This window comes from Strix aluco, chromosome W, assembly GCF_031877795.1.
Source record: "Strix aluco isolate bStrAlu1 chromosome W, bStrAlu1.hap1, whole genome shotgun sequence".
Lineage (NCBI taxonomy): Eukaryota > Metazoa > Chordata > Aves > Strigiformes > Strigidae > Strix > Strix aluco.
Genome location: NC_133970.1, coordinates 37,851,907 through 37,874,340, shown reverse-complemented (window position 1 = coordinate 37,874,340; position 22,434 = coordinate 37,851,907). Strand labels below are relative to the sequence as shown.

The following is a 22,434-nucleotide window of genomic DNA, read 5'->3' as shown; positions in this document are numbered from 1 at the left end:
AACTTGACTTCAGTAAGGCCTTTGACACTGTTTCCCACAGCATTCTCCTGGCAAAACTGGCTGCTCGAGGCTTGGATGGGCACACACTTCGCTGGGTAAAAAACTGGCTGGATGGCTGCGCCCAAAGAGTTGTGGTGAATGGAGTTAAATCCTGTTGGCGGCTGGTCACGAGTGGTGTCCCCCAGGGCTCGGTTTTGGGGCCACTACTGTTTAACATCGTTATTGATGATCTAGACGAGGGGATCGAGTGCACCCTCAGTAAATTTGCAGATGACACCAAGTTGGGTGGGAGTGTTGATCTGCTCGAGGGTAGGGAGGCTCTGCAGAGAGACCTGGACAGGCTGGAGCGATGGGCTAAGGCCAACTGTAGGAGTTTCAATAAGGCCAAATGCCGGGTGCTGCACTTCAGCCACAACAACCCCCAGCAGCGCTACAGGCTTGGGGAGGAATGGCTGGAGAGCTGCCAGTCAGAGAGGGACCTGGGGGGTCTTGATTGACAGCCGGCTGAACATGAGCCAGCAGTGTGCCCAGGTGGCCAAGAAGGCCAATGGCATCCTGGCTTGTATCAGAAATAGCGTGGCCAGCAGGGACAGGGAAGTGATCTTCCCCCTGTACTCGGCACTGGTGAGGCCGCACCTCGATGACTGTGTTCAGTTTTGGGCCCCTCACTACAAAAAGGACATTGAATGACTCGAGCGTGTCCAGAGAAGGGCAACGAAGCTGGTGAAGGGTCTGGAGCACATGTCGTACGAGGAGCGGCTGAGGGAACTGGGGTTGTTTAGTCTGGAGAAGAGGAGGCTGAGGGGAGACCTCATCGCCCTCTACAGCTACCTGAAAGGAGGTTGCAGAGAGCTGGGGATGAGTCTCTTTAACCAAGTAACAAGTGATCGGACAAGAGGGAATGGCCTCAAGTTGCACCAGGGAAGGTTTAGACTAGATGTCAGGAAGTATTTCTTTACAGAACGGGTTATTAGGCAGTGGAATGGACTGCCCAGGGAGGTGGTGGAGTCCCCATCCCCGGAGGTGTTTAAGAGTCGGGTTGACATAGCGCTTAGGGATATGGTGTAGTTGAGAACGGTCAGTGTTAGGTCAATGGTTGGACTGGATGATCTTCAAGGTCTTTTCCAACCTAGATGATTCTGTGAAGAACAGGGGAATTGCATACAGATACAAGATAACAGTATATTATCAGAGGTTATCTTATTTAATACACTCAGTGTTAACTGCAACTTAAAGATCACTACATCACCAACAGAAACTTCTCAGTATCTATTCTGTCCATCATTTTAAGTTTACTCCAGATGAACATGCAGAATTCGATTTCTACATCAAATGACCAGACTGGTCAGCATATACAATACAATATTATTAATACAGCTAAAATAAAGCAGAGTACAACAAATTGTTTGGCAATGAGCTTGAAGAGGAGACATCAAAATAGCTCTCCGTTTTCTTCTTGGGTAACAATTTAGCACTAAACACTGCTTCACCTGATAAACAGGCAAATGCCATCCAGACTGGAAAAATAAATGAAAGACACCAAGCCTGGTATGAATGAGAGATTCAATACATACAAGAATGAGACTTCAATTTCTGTATTTTAATATGGTATCTGAACCATATTGCTCTTCACATTTGAATCACATGACTTCAGTACTGGGTGTACAAGAGCAAAAATTAAAAGTGGGACTTACTTTCAGTATTTATAAACTGTGAATTTCCAGTAAATTGTGTAATCTCCCCTTCCACATTGGATATATGAGCACACTTCCATCTCTTCTCACTGAGGTTTTTTTTTTCCACAATAGCCATGAAGCTCATCACTAACATCACACAAATTGGTTTTGTCACAGGCACCTTCATTTGCCTATAAAGAGGGTTGAGGTTTTTTTCCATAAAGATGAAACTAACACATTACTTCAAAACCCAATTAAATACAAACTATGAAACTGAAGCTGTTATCTTCTAAACTAGGGATGTGCAGTGTTTCAAGGATAGCATGCACCCTGTATTATTTGTTTCCAAAGTAGTCAGGATGTCAGCAGAAACTTATAGGACCCAAGAGACGTTTTCTCTCTAAGCAATAATATATAACCGATCCTCTTATCTGCAGTATTTTGCTGGGATGCAAATGGTAGCTTCAAACCAAATTTCGGTGAGTTCAGAATTTGCTGGGAGCTAGAATCATTTTCTTACAGATGGCTCTCAGAAGGAGCTGTAGTTCCCCACTCCTGGGCTAATTCTGTTCAAAAATGTGTTCACATGCCATCTCTGGCCTCCACACCAGACTGCTGACTTCTGCTCCACGTCCATCTATGTCTGTGTAATCCCTCTGACATTTGTCAGGCTGCTCATGAGTAAGGATTATGGACAGAGGTATGAGACATGTTTAAAAACACATCTGTGAACAGCAGATCTGGAAATTGTATCTCAAAATACAAGAAAGATACAGTTGTGCTCACCACATCTTCTCAGCAATTCCCTAATATTCCAGAAACTGATAACCTACAGAATTCAATAAACACTACCAATTAAGGGTTAATCTGAAGGTCTGGAAGGGCAAGCCTTATACCGGACATTTTCAACAATATCTTGAGAAGTAGTGACTGTGGTTACAGCTACTGCCAAATCCTTTAACAAAACTGAAGATTTGCAAAAGACACGATGTAATAGCAGGTTCCTTTGAGTCCCTTTGTTTTCTCTCACCTCTCAGTTATAACCCTTTGGTCATAACTCCCCAGAACTTTTACTCCAAAGATCCAGAGGATGGCAGGGATGGTACTAACAAATGCTAAAACAATCCTTTGCCCTAAGAATAGAAAAATGCTGCTCCTGCATGTTTCCCTCAAAAATAGGATTTCAGAGAAAACTGATCTCCTGCCTTTAGTCAGTCCTTAACGATTTACTAAAATAAATTCAACTCTCCAAATAGCCCTAGTGGCCTTTTATAAGGCAGGTAGAAATCACATACTACAGGAAATTGCAATCAACAACAGAGAAGCAAACAATGCCATAAATACGTCCCATATGTTTATCTATAAAGCAGCAGTTTAAGATCACTCCTAAAGGTCAATTCACAAAACCTATTGGGGGGGGTGGTATCTCTCTTCTTTGGCCAAAAGCAGGAAGAATTGGTTGTCTGAAAAAAAAAAAAAAAACCCACACCAACAAAAAAACAACTTAAACCTGCAATACCAAGCACCTGGTATTCAAGCAGACACATTCAAACATATCCTCTTAAGAAAAAAAAAAAAAAAAAAAAAAAACAAAAAACACAACATGGCAGTAAGGGCCTTGAAGAGATGAGGCAGTCTACAATATTCTCTTCCAAAAAGTATCTAGAGCTTTCCCAAAATAGACCCTGAATTATCAGCCAAATCTTGAACATTTAGAGAAGCTCCAGACTAACAGATTCATTTCACAGGCACTCCAGTTTACAAATAAGATGAATGGAAACATCAAAAGACATTTCTTCAGACTAGTATTTTTTTAATTACTGATATCTATTTTTTTGAGTGATGAAAGGGCAGTCCTGTAGTTGGCCTGAAACCCAGCTCCCTTTTCCCTCCATACTTCCTGTGTTACTTTTGGCAAGCAACTCAGGTGCATATATAATTCCAAAGGTATTTAGGTACCCAATTCCCAGAGTCTATCAGTACTTATGCATACCTAGATAAGTGATTATAGCACTTTGGAAAATGTGGATCACAGCTCCAGCTCAAGCCTGGAGAAGAGGAGCTACACAAAGAAGAGTTCTCTCTGCTAAAAGTTTACTCTGGGGGTTTAGACACCTATGTAGCTACACCCTTTGAGAGACCTTGGAACAAGGGCTGAAAATGAGCAAGGACACTAAACAAGAAAACATGCAAACACAAACAAGTTATAAAACCATGTTTAACTTAGGAAAAAATAAGACAACCTTTCTTAAACCAAAGATTAAGATAGAGCACCCTTATCCCCAAAGAAACTCAGTTCTTTCCATGAGGTTTTTATAACTGAGCTCCTCAGCTACACTATAGTCACTTCAACCCAAGCAGTATTAGTGCTATAAGAAACCTTAGTGTAGGAAATGCTCTGACAATTGCAGCATATTTCACACTGTTGGTCAGACTACAGTCAGTTCAGCCATCAGACCTTTCTCTACACTAAAGCCTAACTCGCAGTGGTTCCTATTTAACTGACTTTCATCCCTTCTGTAGGAAAGTCTAGGTTGAGGGGGGGGGGGGTGTTCAGCATGCACATAGTATCCCCTCAGCAGCACTTCTGCAGGTGTTGATGCTGCTGAAAGACAACATTCTCCTTCCAAAGATATTCACAGATTATTCAATAAACGTACAGAAAAACAGAAACGATGTAGTCAGCTCTTTGTGTACACACCTTAAAATATGAAAGGCCACCCCCCCACGCCAAAAAATCTGTTACAGAAAGTCCACAAGTGCAATATAAAAGACATTCAACTGAAAGTCTGAAAATGAAAACAGGTCTGAAAATAAATACTGAATTTCACGCTTCACAGGCCCAGGTTTCCCGGCTAGAAAGCAACTAATGAATTTTCAAAAATTCAATAATTAGCATTTTCCAGAATTCAGTAATTAGTCAGCATTCTCCCTTCAGTTCGCAGCAAGGGCACCGCGGCGCTGGGCCCTATGCGAGCCACCGGGCCGAAGCCCGACTTCTCGCCCGGTCGGGCCGCATGCAACAACCAAAACAGCTTTTAAAACGTTGGGGGGAAAGAGAACCCCACCACCGTCACAACCCACACGGCAGAGACGGAAAGCGGGCTCCCCGAGCCCTCCACCGGGGGAGGCGACAGGGAGGGCTTTCCTTGGGCAAAGCTGGCACCGCCGCCGGCTCCCACCGCCCCCCGACCGCGTTTCAGGGCGGCCCCGCTTCCTCCCCGGGGAAGGCAGAGGCGGCCACGGAGCCCTGGTGGTTTTCGGCGGGCCCTTACAGGCTGCCGTTTCAGCGAGATGCGCTGACAGCTCACCGCATCCCCTCCCCCGGCAAGGACCGAGGGGTACAGCTAGGGCTCCCCAGGAGGAAAGGCCAGGGGAGAAGCCCCCTGCCGCGGGAACAGCTGGGTGACATCTTGGCGCGCACGTCTCCTCCCGCCACCGCCTCACTCCCTCCTCACCCGCAGCTCCTCGAAATCCGCCATTTTCTACCCGCTGCTGCTGCCGCCGTCGCCGGGCCCCGCCGCCACCATCGTGCACCCTGTGCACACCCCCGGCACGTGATGGGGGAGGGCGGCTCCGGCGGTGGAGAGAGGGGCTCCGCGCCGCCTTCCGGGGCCGCCCCTGAGAGAAATATTGAGGGTAAAAAACTAGCTTCCCCCCCTACACACAGACCCGCCGGTACAGGTACGCAGTGCCTCTTACCGAGCCGGGCTCCTCCGCCACTCTCGGCGTCCCTAGCAGGCCCAAACCCGGAGGCCGGCGGGGAAGAAGCAGCTACTCAGGCCCGGCATGAAAGCCAAGGGGACGTTAGGGTGAGTAGGGAGCACCCAGCGGGATCACACCCCTCAGGGCTGCCTCTCTCCGGCTCTCCCGAATTAACACCGCGGAGGACACACTCAGGGGTTAAACAGAATTATTATATTTAGAGGGGGAAAAAAAAAGAACAGCGAGTAATGCAACAGTCTTGCAATTGAAGTGTATTAAATGGAAAGTTTGGGCTCGTGCTGTGATTTTATGGCTTTCTTAGCTTTATCCATCTAATCAAGAACATTCTCATAATTTGTGTAATTATAATAATAACATTTTTATTAATAAAAAGTGAAGCAAAAGTGTCATTGGCAGTAATAATAACTGGATAATGGGTTTCCTGCTGTAAAGGAAATGTTGAGACATTTACAGAAAGATAAACATCAAGGTGCAGTTAAGAATACTATTATCAAAAGCAGCCAGAGATTATTATCTAGTCACAATATTCAGTTTCATTAGCAACTGGGCTGTTAAACAACCAATTTATTGCAATAAAAAAGGCAAAGACTCAGCCAACAAACAGGCAAGCAGCCAAACCAACCCAAACAAGAAAAGAAACATTAGGAAAAAAGTCTGAAACAAAATATATTTGCCCATAATAACCAAAAGGCAGCAGTTTTTGCACAACTGATGGATTGAGAGCAGTAGCTACAACTGTAAGATCTCTCAGAACAAATATGAGTACACTACACCAGGAGCTTATTAATAGGCCAAGACATGGACCACATCGGTAGCAAGCTCTGCTAGGAAGGATTCTGGCAGGCAATTTTGTGAACAAATAGCTGAGCTTTTGTAGAGGGTACTGATTCCTGCTGTGTACACTGGCTATGGTTATTCAATATCACTACAAGATCTAGACACATAGGAACTCAATAATTAACGTTATTAGTGGCAATTTTGCAATAACAAAACAGCTAGTTCAAGATAAACCTGATGCCTGCAAGCAGTTGGTGCTAATTGCTGTAAGGGGCCTCAGACAAGAATGCACCCAAGAACATAATTTTTGCAACTGTGATGGGTACATCCCAGGGAGGGCAGAGAAACCAACAGACACCTGTGGAAATCAAAGATAAGAAAGCTGAGAAACTTTACAGACAGAGCAATGAGCCAAGACAAGATCTTATATGAAAAAGTTTGTGGGAAGGACACTAAGAGACACCTCTTCAACAACCACTGGGGACCAGCACAGACCACTGAAAACCCCCATGGAAGCCCCTCAGAGACCCTTCCCCAAATTTTAGTATGCTTGCACAATGTATTAACATATGCAATAGATTCCCTGGAAATAAGTGTGTACTTCTCAGAAGTTACATGAATATTTAATTTTTTATTGTATATAATAAGTGTGCCTTTGTCTTTCGGCATGCACATTAGGTGGAGCGATCCCCCACGCATCCAGCACTGCAATAAAGCATGCCTGCCTTCTAAAACTTCAAGCTAAGTCTTAGAGGGTTCTTCTGAAACCAGATTTACGGTAACAAACCCTTAGTTCTGCTAAAGTTTTTAACCATAAGCACAGCTAGACAGTCTTTCTCTGCATAAACTGGTTCTGCACTTGGTCTTATAACAATCATTTCCTTGAAGATTTAAACATAAAGACTTTATTAATTTCAATCTCCTTTTGTTAGTCAAAATCAGGAATTCACAGCTTAACAAAGCATGCTGCCTGCCACGCTGCTGCATGAGTTCAACTCCAAAGTCCATCAAATGTTTCTTTTCCCTGCAATTCAATACCAGACTAAAGGGGCAAGCTGCAGGTTAGGATCTCTTAGAGCATTAAAGCACACACCAGACCAAAGCCTTCTCTCTTCTTCTTTCAGCACACTCTCACATGTTTCTTCCTTCAAATACACTGGGAAAGACATCAATGTTCAAGCTCACACTAGAGCCAGGCATTTATTTTCTCACATACACTCACATCTCACTTGATAACCACATCTTTCAACTTTCCCATTCATCTCATCCCAAACATCCACTGGGATAAGAACAAACTGATTATAGTTTGTGTTTTAATGCCTCACATGCATAAGATAATAAGAGTTTACATATCATTTATCCTAATTTTTTCCTTGAAGAAAAGGGTTCCTTAGAGTTCTTCTCTTCATCATATTTTGTTTCCCCCCAGCTTTCCTTCACAACCTTTTTCCTACTTATTACTGGGGCCATACCCTTGGGGGAAAAAAAAAAAAAAAAAAAAAGAAAAAAAAGAGTACTCCATACTTCTTCCTGGTCCTCCTCAAGCTTTTTCCTAGGTCCCTACTCCACAAAAGCATAGGGCACAGGCCTATCCTCTCCCAAGCTATTATCTTATTTTCACACCAAGGCTTCTCTCAAATCTTCCCCTTCCAGTTTTTCCAGTAACCAGGATCAGCCTTCCCTTTTGCTCTTTCTCCTCTCACAACCCTCTACTGTAACTCCTAAAGCATTTTACACACTTTCCCCTTAAATCCTTTCTGATTTTACAATACAAGCTTTAAAACTCAGCCCAGTACCAGTCATCAGAGGAACAAACAACCAGCCCTTCTTCAAAGAACCTACTTCATACTCCCATCTGATAGCACATCACTACAGCAATGAGTTTGTTTTCCTAATAGGCTCTAATTAGAGTAAGAAGGGAGCCTATAGATGTTAAGCATCCTGCCCCCTAAATTGAGTTAGGCTTGTTAGGAAAAAAACCCCACAAAACATCTGGGCTTCAACCTTCTTTATTATTCTCTCTAGGACTACCTAGTCTGTCCATACAAGCACTGACTCTTCCCACAGCTGCATTACCTACTGAAATTAGGACATCTGTTCATCTAAATAAACTCTCCCTGCCTCCCACAGACACACTGCAGACAGTTAAAAACAAAACAAAAAAACCCACCCTACAGCTCCTCCAGCATTGCAGCAATTACACTAATCAGCATTATACCTCAACAAATTCCTCCTGTGCTGCTTAACCAGCTGCTAATAGACAACTAAAGATGAATTACAAGCAGTGATAGGACTGGGGGGGACCTGAAATGACCCAGTCAAAAGTAGATTTTTTTTGTGTGTGTGTGCTGTGTTTAAAGGAAGGAACTTTATGAGGCCAGCTTAAGGCTTCTCCATTGTCTTTCCTATCCCACAGCCATTTATTTTTTAATGTAACACTAGAGAAAGTGGATAGCAAAAATGTAATGGGGTGCTGCTCAGTGCCCACACCCCTCTTGTGTTAGGTTTAAAACTGTCAAAGCACAGAGGCTCACAGACCCCCTTAATTGCTCCCCTGCTGATTAAAAATAGGGGCTCTGATTACAAGATGATGTTCTGAGCTGGATACTTACTCTATTTATTAGAAAGAAATTATATGCTTTCTGTGCAGCTGATAAAACAGAGCTTAGATGGGAAATAATCTTCTATCTGTTATGTCAAGACATACAGTGAATTTATATTAACTAAAGCGATATCAGATTCAGTAGTTATATATAATATATATAGACAAAGTGTAAATTAGAGATCTGATTTGTTCTTTATTTTTATATTCTAATCATTTTTGATTATGAAATACATGTTAATTAGGCTTTTTATCCTAACACACTAGGGTAATACACTTATATTTTGGTTATAAGCACAGCAGGGAAATATTTAAATGTTTGCTATAAAGCTGTTTACCTGGGCATTATTATTTTTATTAAATGATGCCTATTGAATGTAAGGCCTAGATAATGAGTACCCTAGTAAGGTTTCTTGGTAAGTTTTGAATTGCTTGGGGACACCTTGATCCTGTCAACCAGCACTGTTCAGCTGCAGAAGTCTGCCCTTACAGATTTAACTGCCTGAGCTTTTGTGGGAATTTCAGTCCTGAACCTCCCTGACTGTGGGTGTGCATTTGTCTCCAAGGACAGATTGAAAGATTCATTCACAAACATATGGTGAAAATTACCCTCAAGTTTGTGTTCTAAGTGTTACTGTAAATTCAGTCTCAAAAGAACCCCCTAAGACTTAGTTTGAAGTTTTAGAAGGCAGGCATGCTTTATTGCAGTGCTGGATGCGTGGGGGATCACTCCACCTAATGTGCATGCCGAAAGACAAGGGCACACTTATTATATACAATAAAAAAATAAATATTCATGTAACTTCTGAGAAGTACACACTTATTTCCAGAGGACCTAATGCATATGTTAATACATTGTGCAAGCATACTAAAATTTGGGGAAGGGTCTCTGAGGGGCTTCCATGGGGGTTTTCAGTGGTCTGTGCTGGTCCCCAGTGGTTGTTGAAGAGGTGTCTCTTAGTGTCCTTCCCACAAACTTTTTCATATAAGATCTTGTCTTGGCTCATTGCTCTGTCTGTAAAGTTTCTCAGCTTTCTTATCTTTGACTACCACAGGTGTCTGTTGGTTTCTCTGCCCTCCCTGGGATGTACCCATCACAGTTGCAAAAATTATGTTCTTGGGTGCATTCTTGTCTGAGGCCCCTTACAGCAATTAGCATCAACTGCTTGCAGGCATCAGCTAGCAGGCATCATCTCCAGTCAAGCAAAGGCAAGAACCCAGGCTATTCTCTCAACAGTAACGATAATGATCTTGGAGACCTAATTGGGATCACTTGAATCTTAACTTCAATTACAGGAACTTCTCTTTCAGAGCTATAAAACAGAAGCACCCAATAATGGAGAATGAATTACCTCTACTACCACATTAAGGCCACGAAATTAAACACAAAGTCTAGTAGGAGAGGACCTAAGTTGGATGCAGGCATATTAATCTGATCCGCTTTGAAAACTTCATGGTTTATAGGACAAATTTAATAAAAAAACATATGTATTAAGTTACATACTTAACAGGATGAAAGTACATTATGTTTGCAGCACAACTAACTGAGCAGTTAACATACACTGAAGTCATGGTTTTGCTTAGGACATCCTTGAAATTAAGACATACTGAAAGAAGAGAGAAGGCTTATAAGAGGTATGTGCAGTTGGAGATACTTAGTGAAGGGAGCTTGAGGGAACAGAAAGCTTGTGTTGGCTTACACCAGATTAGGAAAGTGTAAGAAAAGGGCTAGAGAAACATTCCTGAGTAGGAACAGGTGTTACCATCAATCCGATAACATTTTGGTGACCCAGATGGGACACTGCTTCTGAATCTCGGCAGATCTGTGGGATCACAGGACCTGCAGCTGGTACCGAGGGATTCTCGGAGAGAACCTCCGATCCCCGGACCAAAGAGCTCAGAGCAAGTCCCCTGGAAAGATTAAAGGCATTCTTTCAGGATTTCTGGTTGCCTGTCTGTAAGACATGGTGAAAGCCTTGCAAGGTTGGGCTATAAGGCTACCTGAGGGGTTCAAGTCCCCTCCTGGATAAGTTCTGCCAGATGAAAGTTTGGAGGATGCCTGGGTTCTTGGCTTGGGGTTAGAGTCACCCAGTGGGTTCGAGTCCCACCCAGTCTGAAACTGGTATAGTGGTTCAAGTCCCACCCATTAGTCTTGGTAATTTTGAATTACATGCTTTGTTTACTGGATTATGATTTTTGGATTGTGTGCTTTGTTTACTGGATCACGGTTTCTGACTTTGTGCATTGGATTACGGTTTTTGGCTTTGTATATTAATAAAGTTTAACTAAGATGAGTGCAAAACAATCTAAAAATAATATTTTGAGAAAGTCTCCATTAGGATGTCTTTTAAGGAACTGGAAACAAATAAGCGGAGTCCCCTTTGGGTTAATATGCTGTGTATTGTAGTTCTGTGTCATGTTATTGTTTTGTGGTGTTATTGTACTATTTTGTTTATTGTATTATTTTTGTGACGGGTTCTGTCCAATCCCAGAATGGAGGAATTCTAAAGGCTGGTCCTTTAGGCTGCTTATTCAAACACTGGAAAGATCTGGGGGGAGAATCATTGACCTGAAAGAACCTGATTGAAGATTGTAATCATTGATGTCCCTTATATACTTTAGATGATCAGGAGAAATGGCCTAAGAGCGGAAGTATACACTATAATACTGTGTTGCAACTGATGTTGTTTTTTAGACATGAAGGAAAATGAAATGAGATGAAATGCTCAGAACATACAAGCCCCTCTCAGGCATGCAGTAGGAACGGATAGATCGGTTGAATCTGATGGGTCCTGCCTGAGGAAAAGAGAGTGGTGCTGGAAAAAGCTCAGGAGGAGGAAGAGAGGCTAAATACAAGGGACGGTCCAGATCATTCTATGCCAGCACAAGAGCCAGACTGGAATCTAAATACAGGGGCGGGGAGATTGATAAATAAACAGTATCAACAGTTGACTGCTTTGTTCACAGGTCAGTCAGCACCAGATATAAGAAGAAAGTTACAAAAGTAGAGGGCATGGCTGGAATGTCAGCATCTCAGTTTACAGAAAACGATGCAATTTTAGCAACCACATTTGCTTAAGCACAAACCTCCTCTGGGGGAAGAGGTTTCCCGAGAGGATGAAGAACAGGAGGAAATATGAGAAATACAATCCCTCTGGGCAGGGATCAGTGCGAGATCTGCAAGGGAAAGAGACATTGGAAAAATGAATGCCCAAAGAGACAATCAGTTAATTGGATACCCCTGTCTGCACCCGTTCCGGAGGCAGACTTATTTATGATTGGTACGGAAGACTCGGATTGATGGGAACTGGGGGTTGAGGAATTAAAACTTCCCAGCTGAACCCCAGGTTTCAGTTAAGCTGGGGAATGAGACAGTTAAATTCCTAGTTGATACAGGGGCAACTATTCTGTACTAAATAGTTGTAAAAGACCCATGAGCAAATTCTTTATGTCAGTGATTGGTGCCACGGGGTGGAAAGAAAATCAGCTGTTTTTCCAGCCTTTGAAGTTTGGAATTGGGAACAGGGTGTTAACCCATCAATTTCTTTATATATACCAGATTGCCCTATGCCGTTACTAGGACAGGACATATTAAGTAAACTGAATGCACAAATCACTTCTGAAAAAGGGAAAATCCAAAATCCTGAAAATAAAGCTTTGGATGCCCAAGTCTTTATGTTACAGAGGGAAGCCAAGTTACAGGAGGTACCTTCAGAAGTAGAAGACGCTGTGATTCCTATTGTATGGGCCGCAGGAGTCCCGGGAAAATCCAAAAGAGCAGAACCAGTAAGAATTGACCTTAAACCAAGATCATCCCCAGTAAGAATTAAACAGTATCCTCTAAAGCTGGAAGCTAGAAATGGATTGGTGCCAATAATTGAAAAATTCTTTAACTGTAAGTTACTAGTGATACAATACCTGAAGGAGATATAGTTCTTCTCTTGCTAAAACTGCATTCCTTTCCCACTGAAATTGCGCAGCTAGGCTGAATGCTTATAGATAAAGAAGCTTGTTCTGAGACACTATCCTTGAATAGAATAAGATAAAGGGGTAGTACTAGCGTAAACTGGTTCTGTAGATAACAGGGTATGTAAACTTAATAGGGAGTAGGACTGAGCATGTGCACAAGCCGAGTTCAACTAACAGACACAGATCAACTAACAGTGAGGAAGACTATCGACAACCACCAAAGACCACCAAAGAATATGAGGGCGCATGCGTCAAAGACTGTCGCAGTTAGCTCTGCCTCATTAAACCTGCCGACCCACATATCAGTGGTGCTCAGGTCGCAGGGACTAATACCGCAGGAGGTTAAAACCTTCTCGGGGACATCAGCACAAACACCAGTGTGGTGGATACAAAATGTCTGTTTATTAAACTGCATATTTCACATATATACGTTCGCCAAGCACCTCCTTCGTGTGTGTGCCCTTAGTGTTACAAGCCTATCCATCACCTTACCTCGTAACAAGGGAGGGCTACAGCTATTCCTTCCGTACATCGCGAGATCTTCTGAACGCCACTCCCTACACTTCCCCCTCCCCATGCTTTATAACATCGTTATTCTTGGTTGATTGTCATTATTGCGCTGTTCCAAGCGGTGATGAGCAAGACCCATATGTCGGTCTAAAAACAAAACATTAACCTTCTTAAACAATCCACGAACTACGGCGCTAATACATGTAAAGGCAATACAAATAGCGAGAAGCACACCACATATCCCAGTAATTCCCCAAATGAGCCAATCCCAACTAAGCTAATTAGTAATCTAAGTCCACACGTTGTCAAGCCACCCAAACCATTCTGGTTTTACAAAGGTGGCTGTGATGAAGACATAGCAAGATTCTGCCCCTGTATCCAGAGGAAAACAGATGTCTTCGCGGTGATGTGCTCGTGCCCGCTCTCTCCAATATCCTGCGTGAGTCGGCGACACGCAACCAAGGAGGGTGATCCACCACCAACGCTGTAACACAAAACTCCATCTTATGTTAGATCAGGTTTTACACACCGTGCGGGTATCCATTTGATTAGGCCGTCCTTTTCCACTGCTGTGTACCCACACCCAAACACCCTCAGTGACCACCCCGACTCCCAAGCTATCGTGCCTGGTTCCCTGATCTGGACCAAAGGATAGTTCTTCGTCGCCTGGGCTGGTATAAAATGTTTCCACAGGGGAGGTGTAGACTCATCGCCTCGAACAAAATGATTTAGGGTATACAAAGCGCGTGACAAAAGAGCCTGTTGGCGGTCTATGGGTATTGTCCCTCTATGACCTTCCCCCTCCCCAAGCTGTTGGAGCTTTGCTTTCAGGGTGCGATGTGCACGTTCCACTATCGCTTGTCCTTGACTGTTATAAGGAAGGCCGTGTACTAATTTGATGTCCCACAGTGCACACCATTCTTTTGTGCGTCTAGCAACAAAACAAGGGCCGTTATCTGTTTTGATCTCTTGTGGCTTCCCTAACAAGGCGGTAACGCCTTCCCAATGAACAATAATGTGTCTGGCTGTTTATTGTAGAGCTAAAGGTGTCAATGGTTACTATGAGATACTTATTTGGTTTTAACAATTCACATGTTGTTACATCAGTTTGCTATATCTGATTGGAAGAGAGACCCCGTGGATTGACACCTGCCTTCCACAGTGGGCCTTTTCTTTGTTTTGCAGCTGCACCTGCAAGACTTATTTCAAGACTTTAGCAATTAAGGGTTAAGCGAACTTGAAAAAACACAGCATACTCAAAATAGTTCCACAGAAGGCTAGAAACAATACAGCAGTTACAGTTACTAGTTAAAAGAGTAGGCTAATTTCACTACTTTGAGGGATATGACTAAATACTACAAAAATAAACAGTAAGGAAAACACGGAATAGCACACTTACTTAATGGGGTACTAACATTCAGATCCGCAATTGCTGGGGAACCCTGGATGCAGCGAGAATTTAGAGTGCCCTTCCTTGCAAACCGGAAATCCTACGCGATGCGTCCATCCGTAGGTGAGGCATCCAACATCGCTGCAAGCAGGTCCAGCCTCTAAATCAACAGGCCAAAATAACTGGCAATTTTCTTTGAGCGGAAACATCTGATTTCATCCTCCTGTTGGGTTCCACCCAGAGCCTGGCCACCACTCAAGGAGGGAAAACCAAGGGAGTTTCTAATAAGGTTAAACACTTGAGTTCTTAATTCTTAATATTGCTAAACAAAGGAAGTTGAATACACACAATCTTATAGCATTTCATCCTTATTAATAACTACAATTTGTCTAAGCTACATCTTTCACTAGTGACTAATAAGCTTATATATTTCATTAAGGAGTTGCAATTACTGTCAGCATTTTCTCTGAAAAGAATTGGCAACGGTAGTGTATTTTGTCCTATTGCAGCAGCAAGCATTACCCATACACTCTGCTTAAATGATCAGTCAAAGAGACCGCAAACTGTCGGCACAGGGGCACCCACAGCACCCACAGCTGGCTCCTGAGTGTCCACCAAAAGCTGCCTCTCACGCCTCAGGTGTGGTCGCACACACCTTGCCGGTAAACACCGGGGACTGTGATCTGTGGAGACACAAGCATAACCTCTTCCCCGGGTTATTAAAGGATATGGTCCTTCCCAGTTAACACTTTCCAGGACTTGAGCCTTGCCCTGGACTTCTTGTTGATCTGGTATCTGTGATGAGAAGTGGTGCAATAAGGACAGCACCTATTTTAATGATCCAAATGCAGCAAAGGGAGCGATGTCAGATTGCCATAATTCTGAGGAGTGAGTCCCCGAGGGTTGACACCACTAGCTGTTGAAGAGAGGGAGTCCTCTGCTATTCAGGGCAAGTCGCAATGATGTCTTCAGCCTGAGGCCTTGATAAAGAAAACTGGTTTTGTATTGCCCTGGCATTTTGGTGGAAAAATTGCATGTGAAAGCCGTGCTTACCGTGTTTCTGAGATGGCATTAGCTGCACAGTGGAGATCTTGTTTTGCTTTCTCTGTAAGTACTCCGGGTGATGTCAGTGAAGGATCTCCTTGCAAAATATCAAACAAGCTATGCAGATCATCATTAGTTAGGCCCAACAACAGCTGTATCCAATTTATGGCTCCCAACAGTTTCTGTAAATCATTTAAAGTCTTAACATCAGTTTTAAGTTTAACCTGTTGTGGGACAATGGTCTGTTCACAAATTCTCCACCCCAGGTACTGCCACGGTGATGATCTCTGTACCTTTTCAGGTGCTATTTGTCACCCCATTTGAGATACTGAGACGTTGGGTAAAGCAAGAGGCTTTTCCATGATCTCCTGTGTTTCTGCTGCTATAAGGATGTCATCCATATAATGATAGATAACAGTCTGGGAGACCTGCATTGTGGGAGTATTCTTTATGCCTTATGGTAAAACAACCCAGTGGTACCGTCTTGCAGGTTCACTAACATTAATACTGGGAACAAAAAAGGGGAATTTAGATGCATCATGCGGATGCAAGGGAATGGAGAAAAAAAATTTAATCCTTCAGATCACTTATTAGAAGATGCCAGTTTTGGGGAATCATTGTTGGGGAGGGCATTCCTGGCTGTAACGTACCCATATCCTCCATGGCATCATTAATGTGTCGAAGATCATGTAAAAGTCACCATTTACCACTTTTCTTTCAAATAACAAACACCAGGGAGTTCCAAGGACTGGTGGTAGGTACGAGATGTCCTGCACTTAATTGTTCCTGAATTAAATCATTAAGGTGGCACAACTGTTCCATTGGCAAGGACCACTGACCCACCCACACAGGTGATTCTGTTTTCCAGGTTAGTTTCAGGGTGGGTTTAGGGGTGGGCTGTGCTGCAGTGGTAATTAAGACTAATTTGATCCAATTTGAGTTCCCCATTGAGCCATACAGTCACGACCCCATGATGTAATAGGGGTTTCCAATATAAATGGATGAATATTTGCTACCCGGTTTACTGGGCTCCTTACATGAATGAGATCTTTGCTTTAAAATATTACAACAATTCAAGACAACAATTAACACAGAATTACTGCCTCCCGCTAGAGGAGATATTTCACCTATGACACTTCAAACACTCAGCCCAAACAAACAGGCAGCACCAGTGACCCAGCAGGCGGGCACTAGGATGCTCTGTCAGAGAACTCCACACTCCGCAGCTGCAGCTGGGCTGCGTCTCATGCACGCAAAACAATCACACAAGGAGGTCTCTTACACTTATTACTCACACAACATAAAATGATAAACGCTGCAAACATCAAAACACTGTTAAGAATATATAAAGCCATTGCTTATTGATTATGTGGTCTTGGCAGACAAGGGGCGCCGCATCCCAGTGTCAGCACCTTCTGTAAAAACTGCCGCTTCTGGCGTTGGGGGGGGCGCGGGCCGAGGGCGCGGTGCCGGGCTCGGCCGCAAGCGGTCGCTCTGCGGCGGGGGGGGGCTCGGGAAGGCCCGGGGGGGCTCGGGAAGGCCCAGGGCCGCCGCCGTCAACTCTGCACTTGCAGGCCAATCACCCTCTTGATCACGCGCTGTTCTCGCGGTAGCATCTTCTCGCGGTTCAGTACTTTTCCACAGTTTAGTGTTGCAGCTGTCTGTTGTTTTTCCCTGCCACCTTGGCATAGCTCAACAGCCTCTTATCTTTCTTCCAAGGCCTGTTTTTCATCAAAGCCTAGCACTTTCTCACAGGCTGTGCAAGGCTGACAGGCCAATGCCTCCCACATCTCCCCTTTCTGTTTTTGCAAAAGCGCTTTCCCCCAAGCCATTAAATGCTCCGGCTTTCCTAATTTTGCTTGTTCTGCTAACTCCGCCTCTATTTGCGGCCAGAGCTCTGGCTTCATACAGTCTATAGGCTCTGCTAAAACGCCGAGCCTTATCAATCTTTGCAGCATCACTTTCAATGTCCTCAACTTCATAGAAGTCTTATGTTGTTTACCCCATCTTTTCAGTGCCTTAACTGTGGCATCCATGGCGCGCCGTGGAGTCTCCCGTCCTGCGTGGAGCTCCTTCACCTCCTGCTGTGCACCGCCGACTGCCACAGCTCGTTTCTCCTCAAATCACGTCATAAATCACGTCGGGGTCACCATTTGTCACAGTTAGCTCTGCCTCATTAAACCTGCCAACCCACATGTCAGTGGCGCTCAGGTCGCAGGGACTAATACTGCAGTGTCATAATTAGCTCTGCCTCATTAAACCTGCCGACCCACATGTCAGTGGTGCTCAGGTCGCAGGGACTAATACCGCAGGAGGTTAAAACCTTCTCGGGGACATCAGCACAAACACCAACGTGGTGGATACAAAATGTCCGTTTATTAAACTGCGTATTTCACATATATACGTTCGCCAAGTACCTCCTTCGTGCGTGTGCCCTTAACATTACAAGCCTATCCATCACCTTACCTCGTAACAAGGGAGGGCTACAGCTATTCCTTCCGTACATCGCGAGATCTTCCGAACGCCACTCCCTACAAAAGACATTTGCATATGTTAATGAAGTCCAAGGAACTGCATGAATATGTTAATAATTTCTTGAGAAACTGATGAATATGTATGCTTTAACCATATATATTTAGTGCTGTTAGATACCCCGACATGCACATTAGGTGGAGCTATCCCCTGTGCGTCCGGCACCACGATAAAGAATGCTTACTTTCTAAAACTGTAAATCAAGTCTTAGAGAGTTATTTTAGACTGGCTGTTTATGGCAACACTAGTAGAGTGCGAGTCAAAATACAACACCCCCATTTTTCTGGTTAAAAAGGCCAATGGTGAGGATTACCAGTTGGTCCAGGACCTGAGGGCAATAAATCAGATAACCCAGGTTATTCATCCTGTAGTGGCAAACCCATATACATTGTTAACAACCCTCACTGAGGAACAGGGTTGGTTCACAGTCTTAGACTTGAAAGACACCTTTTTCTGCATTCTCCTCAATACTAAAAGTCAGGAGTTCTTTGCTTTCGAGTGGGAAAATCCAGAAACAGGGAGAAAAACACAATATACTTGGATGGTTTTACCTCAAGGCTTTAAGAATAGCCCGACAATCTTTGGAAATCAACTGGCAAAAGAGTTGGAAATTTGGAGAAAAGAAAATCACCAAGGAACTGTATTACAGTATGTGGATGACATTTTGATTGCAGCAGAGACTGAGGAACAATGTCTTGCCTTGATCATAAACCTTTTGAATTTCCTGGGCATCAATGGATACCGGGTGTCAAAGGACAAGGCACAAATTGCCCAAGAATCGGTTACATATTTGGGATTTGAAATCCTGAAAGGCCAAAGACAACTAGGATCCAAGCAGATCTGCCACCTCCCTGAGCCCAAAACCTTGAGAGAATTATGGGTGTTCTTGGGAATGGTGGGATGGTGCCACCTATGGATCGTTAACTATGAATTACTGGTAAAACCTCTATATGAGATGTTAAAAGATTCCCACAATGGGTATCTAGATTGGACTGATAACAGCAGAACTGCATTTAAGCAATTAAAGCGGGCCCTGATGGAAGCACCTGCCCTTGGACTACCAGATCTCACAAAGTCTTTTGAACTTTTTACTGAAAGAAGGGGTGTGGCCTTTGGTGTCCTGGCACAGTTCCTTGGGACACAGTGATGAGCTGTTGCGTATTTCTCCAAACAATTGGATAATGTGAGCCAGGGTTGGCCTGGCTGTCTTAAGGCAGTAGCAGCGATAGTGTTGCTAATCCAGGAAGCCCGCAAGTTTACTCTGGGACAAAAGATTACTGCATATGTTCCACACATGGTGGTTACTGGGTTAGAACAAAAAGGGGGGCATTGGCTGGCTCCCAGCCCCATGTTAAAATACCAGGTGGTGGTGCTAGAACAGGACAATGTTCATCTTAAAACCACCTCAGTTGTTAACCCTGCTGTGTTTCTCTCGATTGACCAAGTAGAAGGGGTGCCAGAGCACGATTGTTTGCAGACTATCGAAGAAGTCTACTCCAGTCGACCAGACCTCAAGGACACCCCATTAGAGAACCCGGATTGGGAGCTGTACACCGACGGAAGCAGCTTTGTTTGAGATGGAAAGCGAATATCCGGGCATGCTATAACCACAGTTGACAAGGTAATAGAATTGCGAGCTTTGTCTTCAAAGGTGTCCACCCAGAAAGCCGAATTAATAGCCCTCAAGAGAGCACAAGACCTGAGTGAAGGAAAACAAACCAACATATGGACAGATTCCAAGTATGCCTTCGGGGGTAGTCCAGGCCCATGGGGCTATTTGAATGGAAAGAGGATTACTATCAGTTCAAAGAACTGTGATCAAACATGGCCCCCAGATCAAGAACTACTGGAAAGCATTCAAAAACCAACAGCAACCGTGATTATGCACTGCAAAGCGCACCAAACAGGTAAAACCGCTCCAGAATTGGGTAATCAATTGGCAGATAAAGCTGCAAAGGAGGCTGCAGAAAAAGGCATCCTAGCCCTGGTACCTGAAAAAGAAATAATTTTACCAGACACATCACCCAAGTATGATAAAAAGGATGGTAAGTTGATAACTAAATTACAGGCCAAGGAGCAGGTGAATGGGTGGGCCGTTATGCTCACCGGACAGGGAATTGTTCCACCCTCGTTGATGAGGGAAATTGCTAGGAAAGAACATAATAAGGTACATTGGGGAACAGAATTTGGTGAAACACCTCCAGAAAACTATTACAAGTAGAACTATGACAGAAATTGTTTGGTCCATTACAGAGAAGTGTGAAATTTGTCTTAGAAATAACCCGAACACTAGTAATAAGGTAGTATTTGGGGTTACCAAAGGAGGAAATTCTCCTGGAAATTATTGGCAAATAGATTTTACTGAGGGGTAAAGATATATTTTGGTTTTGGTTGATACCTTTACTGGGTGGCCCGAGGCTTTCCCCTGTCGCACCAACAAAGCAAAAGAGGTAGTTAAAGCTATGCTAAAAGAAATTATCCAACGATTTGGTACACCTTTGGGGATGTCATTAGATAATGGGCCTCATTTTATTGCTGGAATTGTGAAACAGTTGAGCAAAGCTTTGTCTATAATTTGGGATTACCACACTCCTTATAGACCACAATCCAGTGGTGGAGAGAATGAATTATACTCTCAAACAGCAGCTTGGGAAAATTTGTCAGGAAACATCTATGACTTGGGTACAGGCCCTACCCTTAGTGTTGCTGAGAGTTAGAATCCAGCCCTGTGGAAAGGGTAATTTGAGTCCATATGAGCTATTATATGGATGACCGTACCAGGCTCCACTTGTGCCATGTGCCACTCATATCATGGGAGAACTAAATTTTAAAACTTATTTGATATCTTTAGGAAATACCTTACAGAAGCTCCAGAAATATGTCGTGACAAAGAGACCTTTGGAACTTGACACACCAGCACATCCTTTCCAGCCTGGAGATTGGGTCTATGTCAAGTCATGGAATACTGAACCTCTGACAAAAAAGTGGAAAGGACTGTTTCAAGTTCTGTTAACTACCTATACAGCAGTCAAGGTTTGGGGCAAAGGCCCTTGTATTCATTATTCAAGAATCAAGAAAGCTCCCACCCCATGGGTAGTGGAGCAGCAGTCTCCTCTGAAATTAAGGAGATCATGATTGGGCAAACTCATTGAGACCAAAATTTTCATTTGATGTTAGTTCAAAATCTTACACGACTGCTTAACAAAACTAATTGTTGGATTTGTACCCACCTTCCAGAACATAGTGCTAAAGAGTGGCCTTTTGATAGGAGTCCCGACTCCTTTTGAAACAAATTGGAACAATTTATGGATAAATTCAAAATATATGAATTCAAATTCGTAAAGTAGAAAATCTGAATATTCTGGATGTTAAATATATAACCACCAATAAAACTGCCAGCCCTGGTAATATTTCAGTAGGACATTATCCAAATTGCGGCTGAGCAATGCAACTTCAAACTAAGAAAAATCAAGATGGATATTGGAATGTCCCAAAAAGGCAAAAGATGGTACTGGTTATGTAGAAACTCAGAACGAAATGCCTTACCTCTGGGTTGGTCAGGGACATGTACACTAGGAGGCCTGATCCCTAATATAACTATAGTTAATAAATTAAATGAACAGAGTGGATGAGTGAGGACCTTCCTTAAACGAACCTGAAGGACTCACAATGCTATAGCAGACCGTCCTTATGCGTTCCAGAGTTTTGTTAGATGGTTTCTCCCTTGGCTCAGAGTAAGTGAATTGGAAAAGACAGTTGTAAATGTATCTGCCGTAACTGAGAACATAGAAAACAAAACTATGGATGCCATACAAACATTACAGAGTGAAGTCTCCAATTTATCTCGGGTAGTATTACAAAATTGAATGGCCCTTGATTTACTACTGACTTCACAAGGGGGTGTCTGCACTGTGATTAACACAAGATGTTGTGTATATGTAGATCAAAGTGGCAGAATTTCCATGGATTTGGGAGAAATTTAGGAACAGAGAAAGGTCCTGCATCAGGCCACCAAGGACAACACATCCTGGGGCTTTGAAGAATTGTGGCACAAACTTACCTCATGGCTACCGAATTGGGTATGGTTAAGAAATCTGTTTGTAATAATAATAATAGTAGTAGACTGCATCTGTATCTTAGCTTGCATTATGATTCAGTGTTGTAGTTGTTGTACTAAATCTGTGTGAAAATAATGCATGGGTATTGAG

General features: G+C 43.4%; 2 protein-coding genes across 6 annotated transcripts in view; both read right to left on the bottom strand.

Annotated features, from left to right (window-relative positions):
- LOC141917586 (E3 SUMO-protein ligase PIAS2-like) overlaps window positions 1-5,459 on the bottom strand; it is a 35,628-nt gene extending 30,169 nt beyond the window's left edge. Inside the window, exon 1 of one of the 4 annotated variants that reach the window (XM_074810916.1) lies at window positions 5,379-5,459. Coding sequence is in view for 1 of the 4 variants with exons in the window: in XM_074810915.1 (XP_074667016.1) it covers window positions 5,135-5,158 (24 nt within the window). In the remaining 3 variants the exon portion in view is untranslated. Of the gene's footprint in view, window positions 1-1,694; window positions 1,717-4,951; window positions 4,974-5,134; window positions 5,225-5,378 lie in introns of those variants that run through there. The other 3 variants (XM_074810915.1, XM_074810917.1, XM_074810918.1) reach the window with 3 other exon arrangements.
- The window catches only part of LOC141917808 (uncharacterized), a 730,013-nt gene that overhangs the window by 520,371 nt on the left and 187,208 nt on the right, over window positions 1-22,434 (bottom strand). The gene's annotated exons all lie outside the window — the stretch shown is intronic.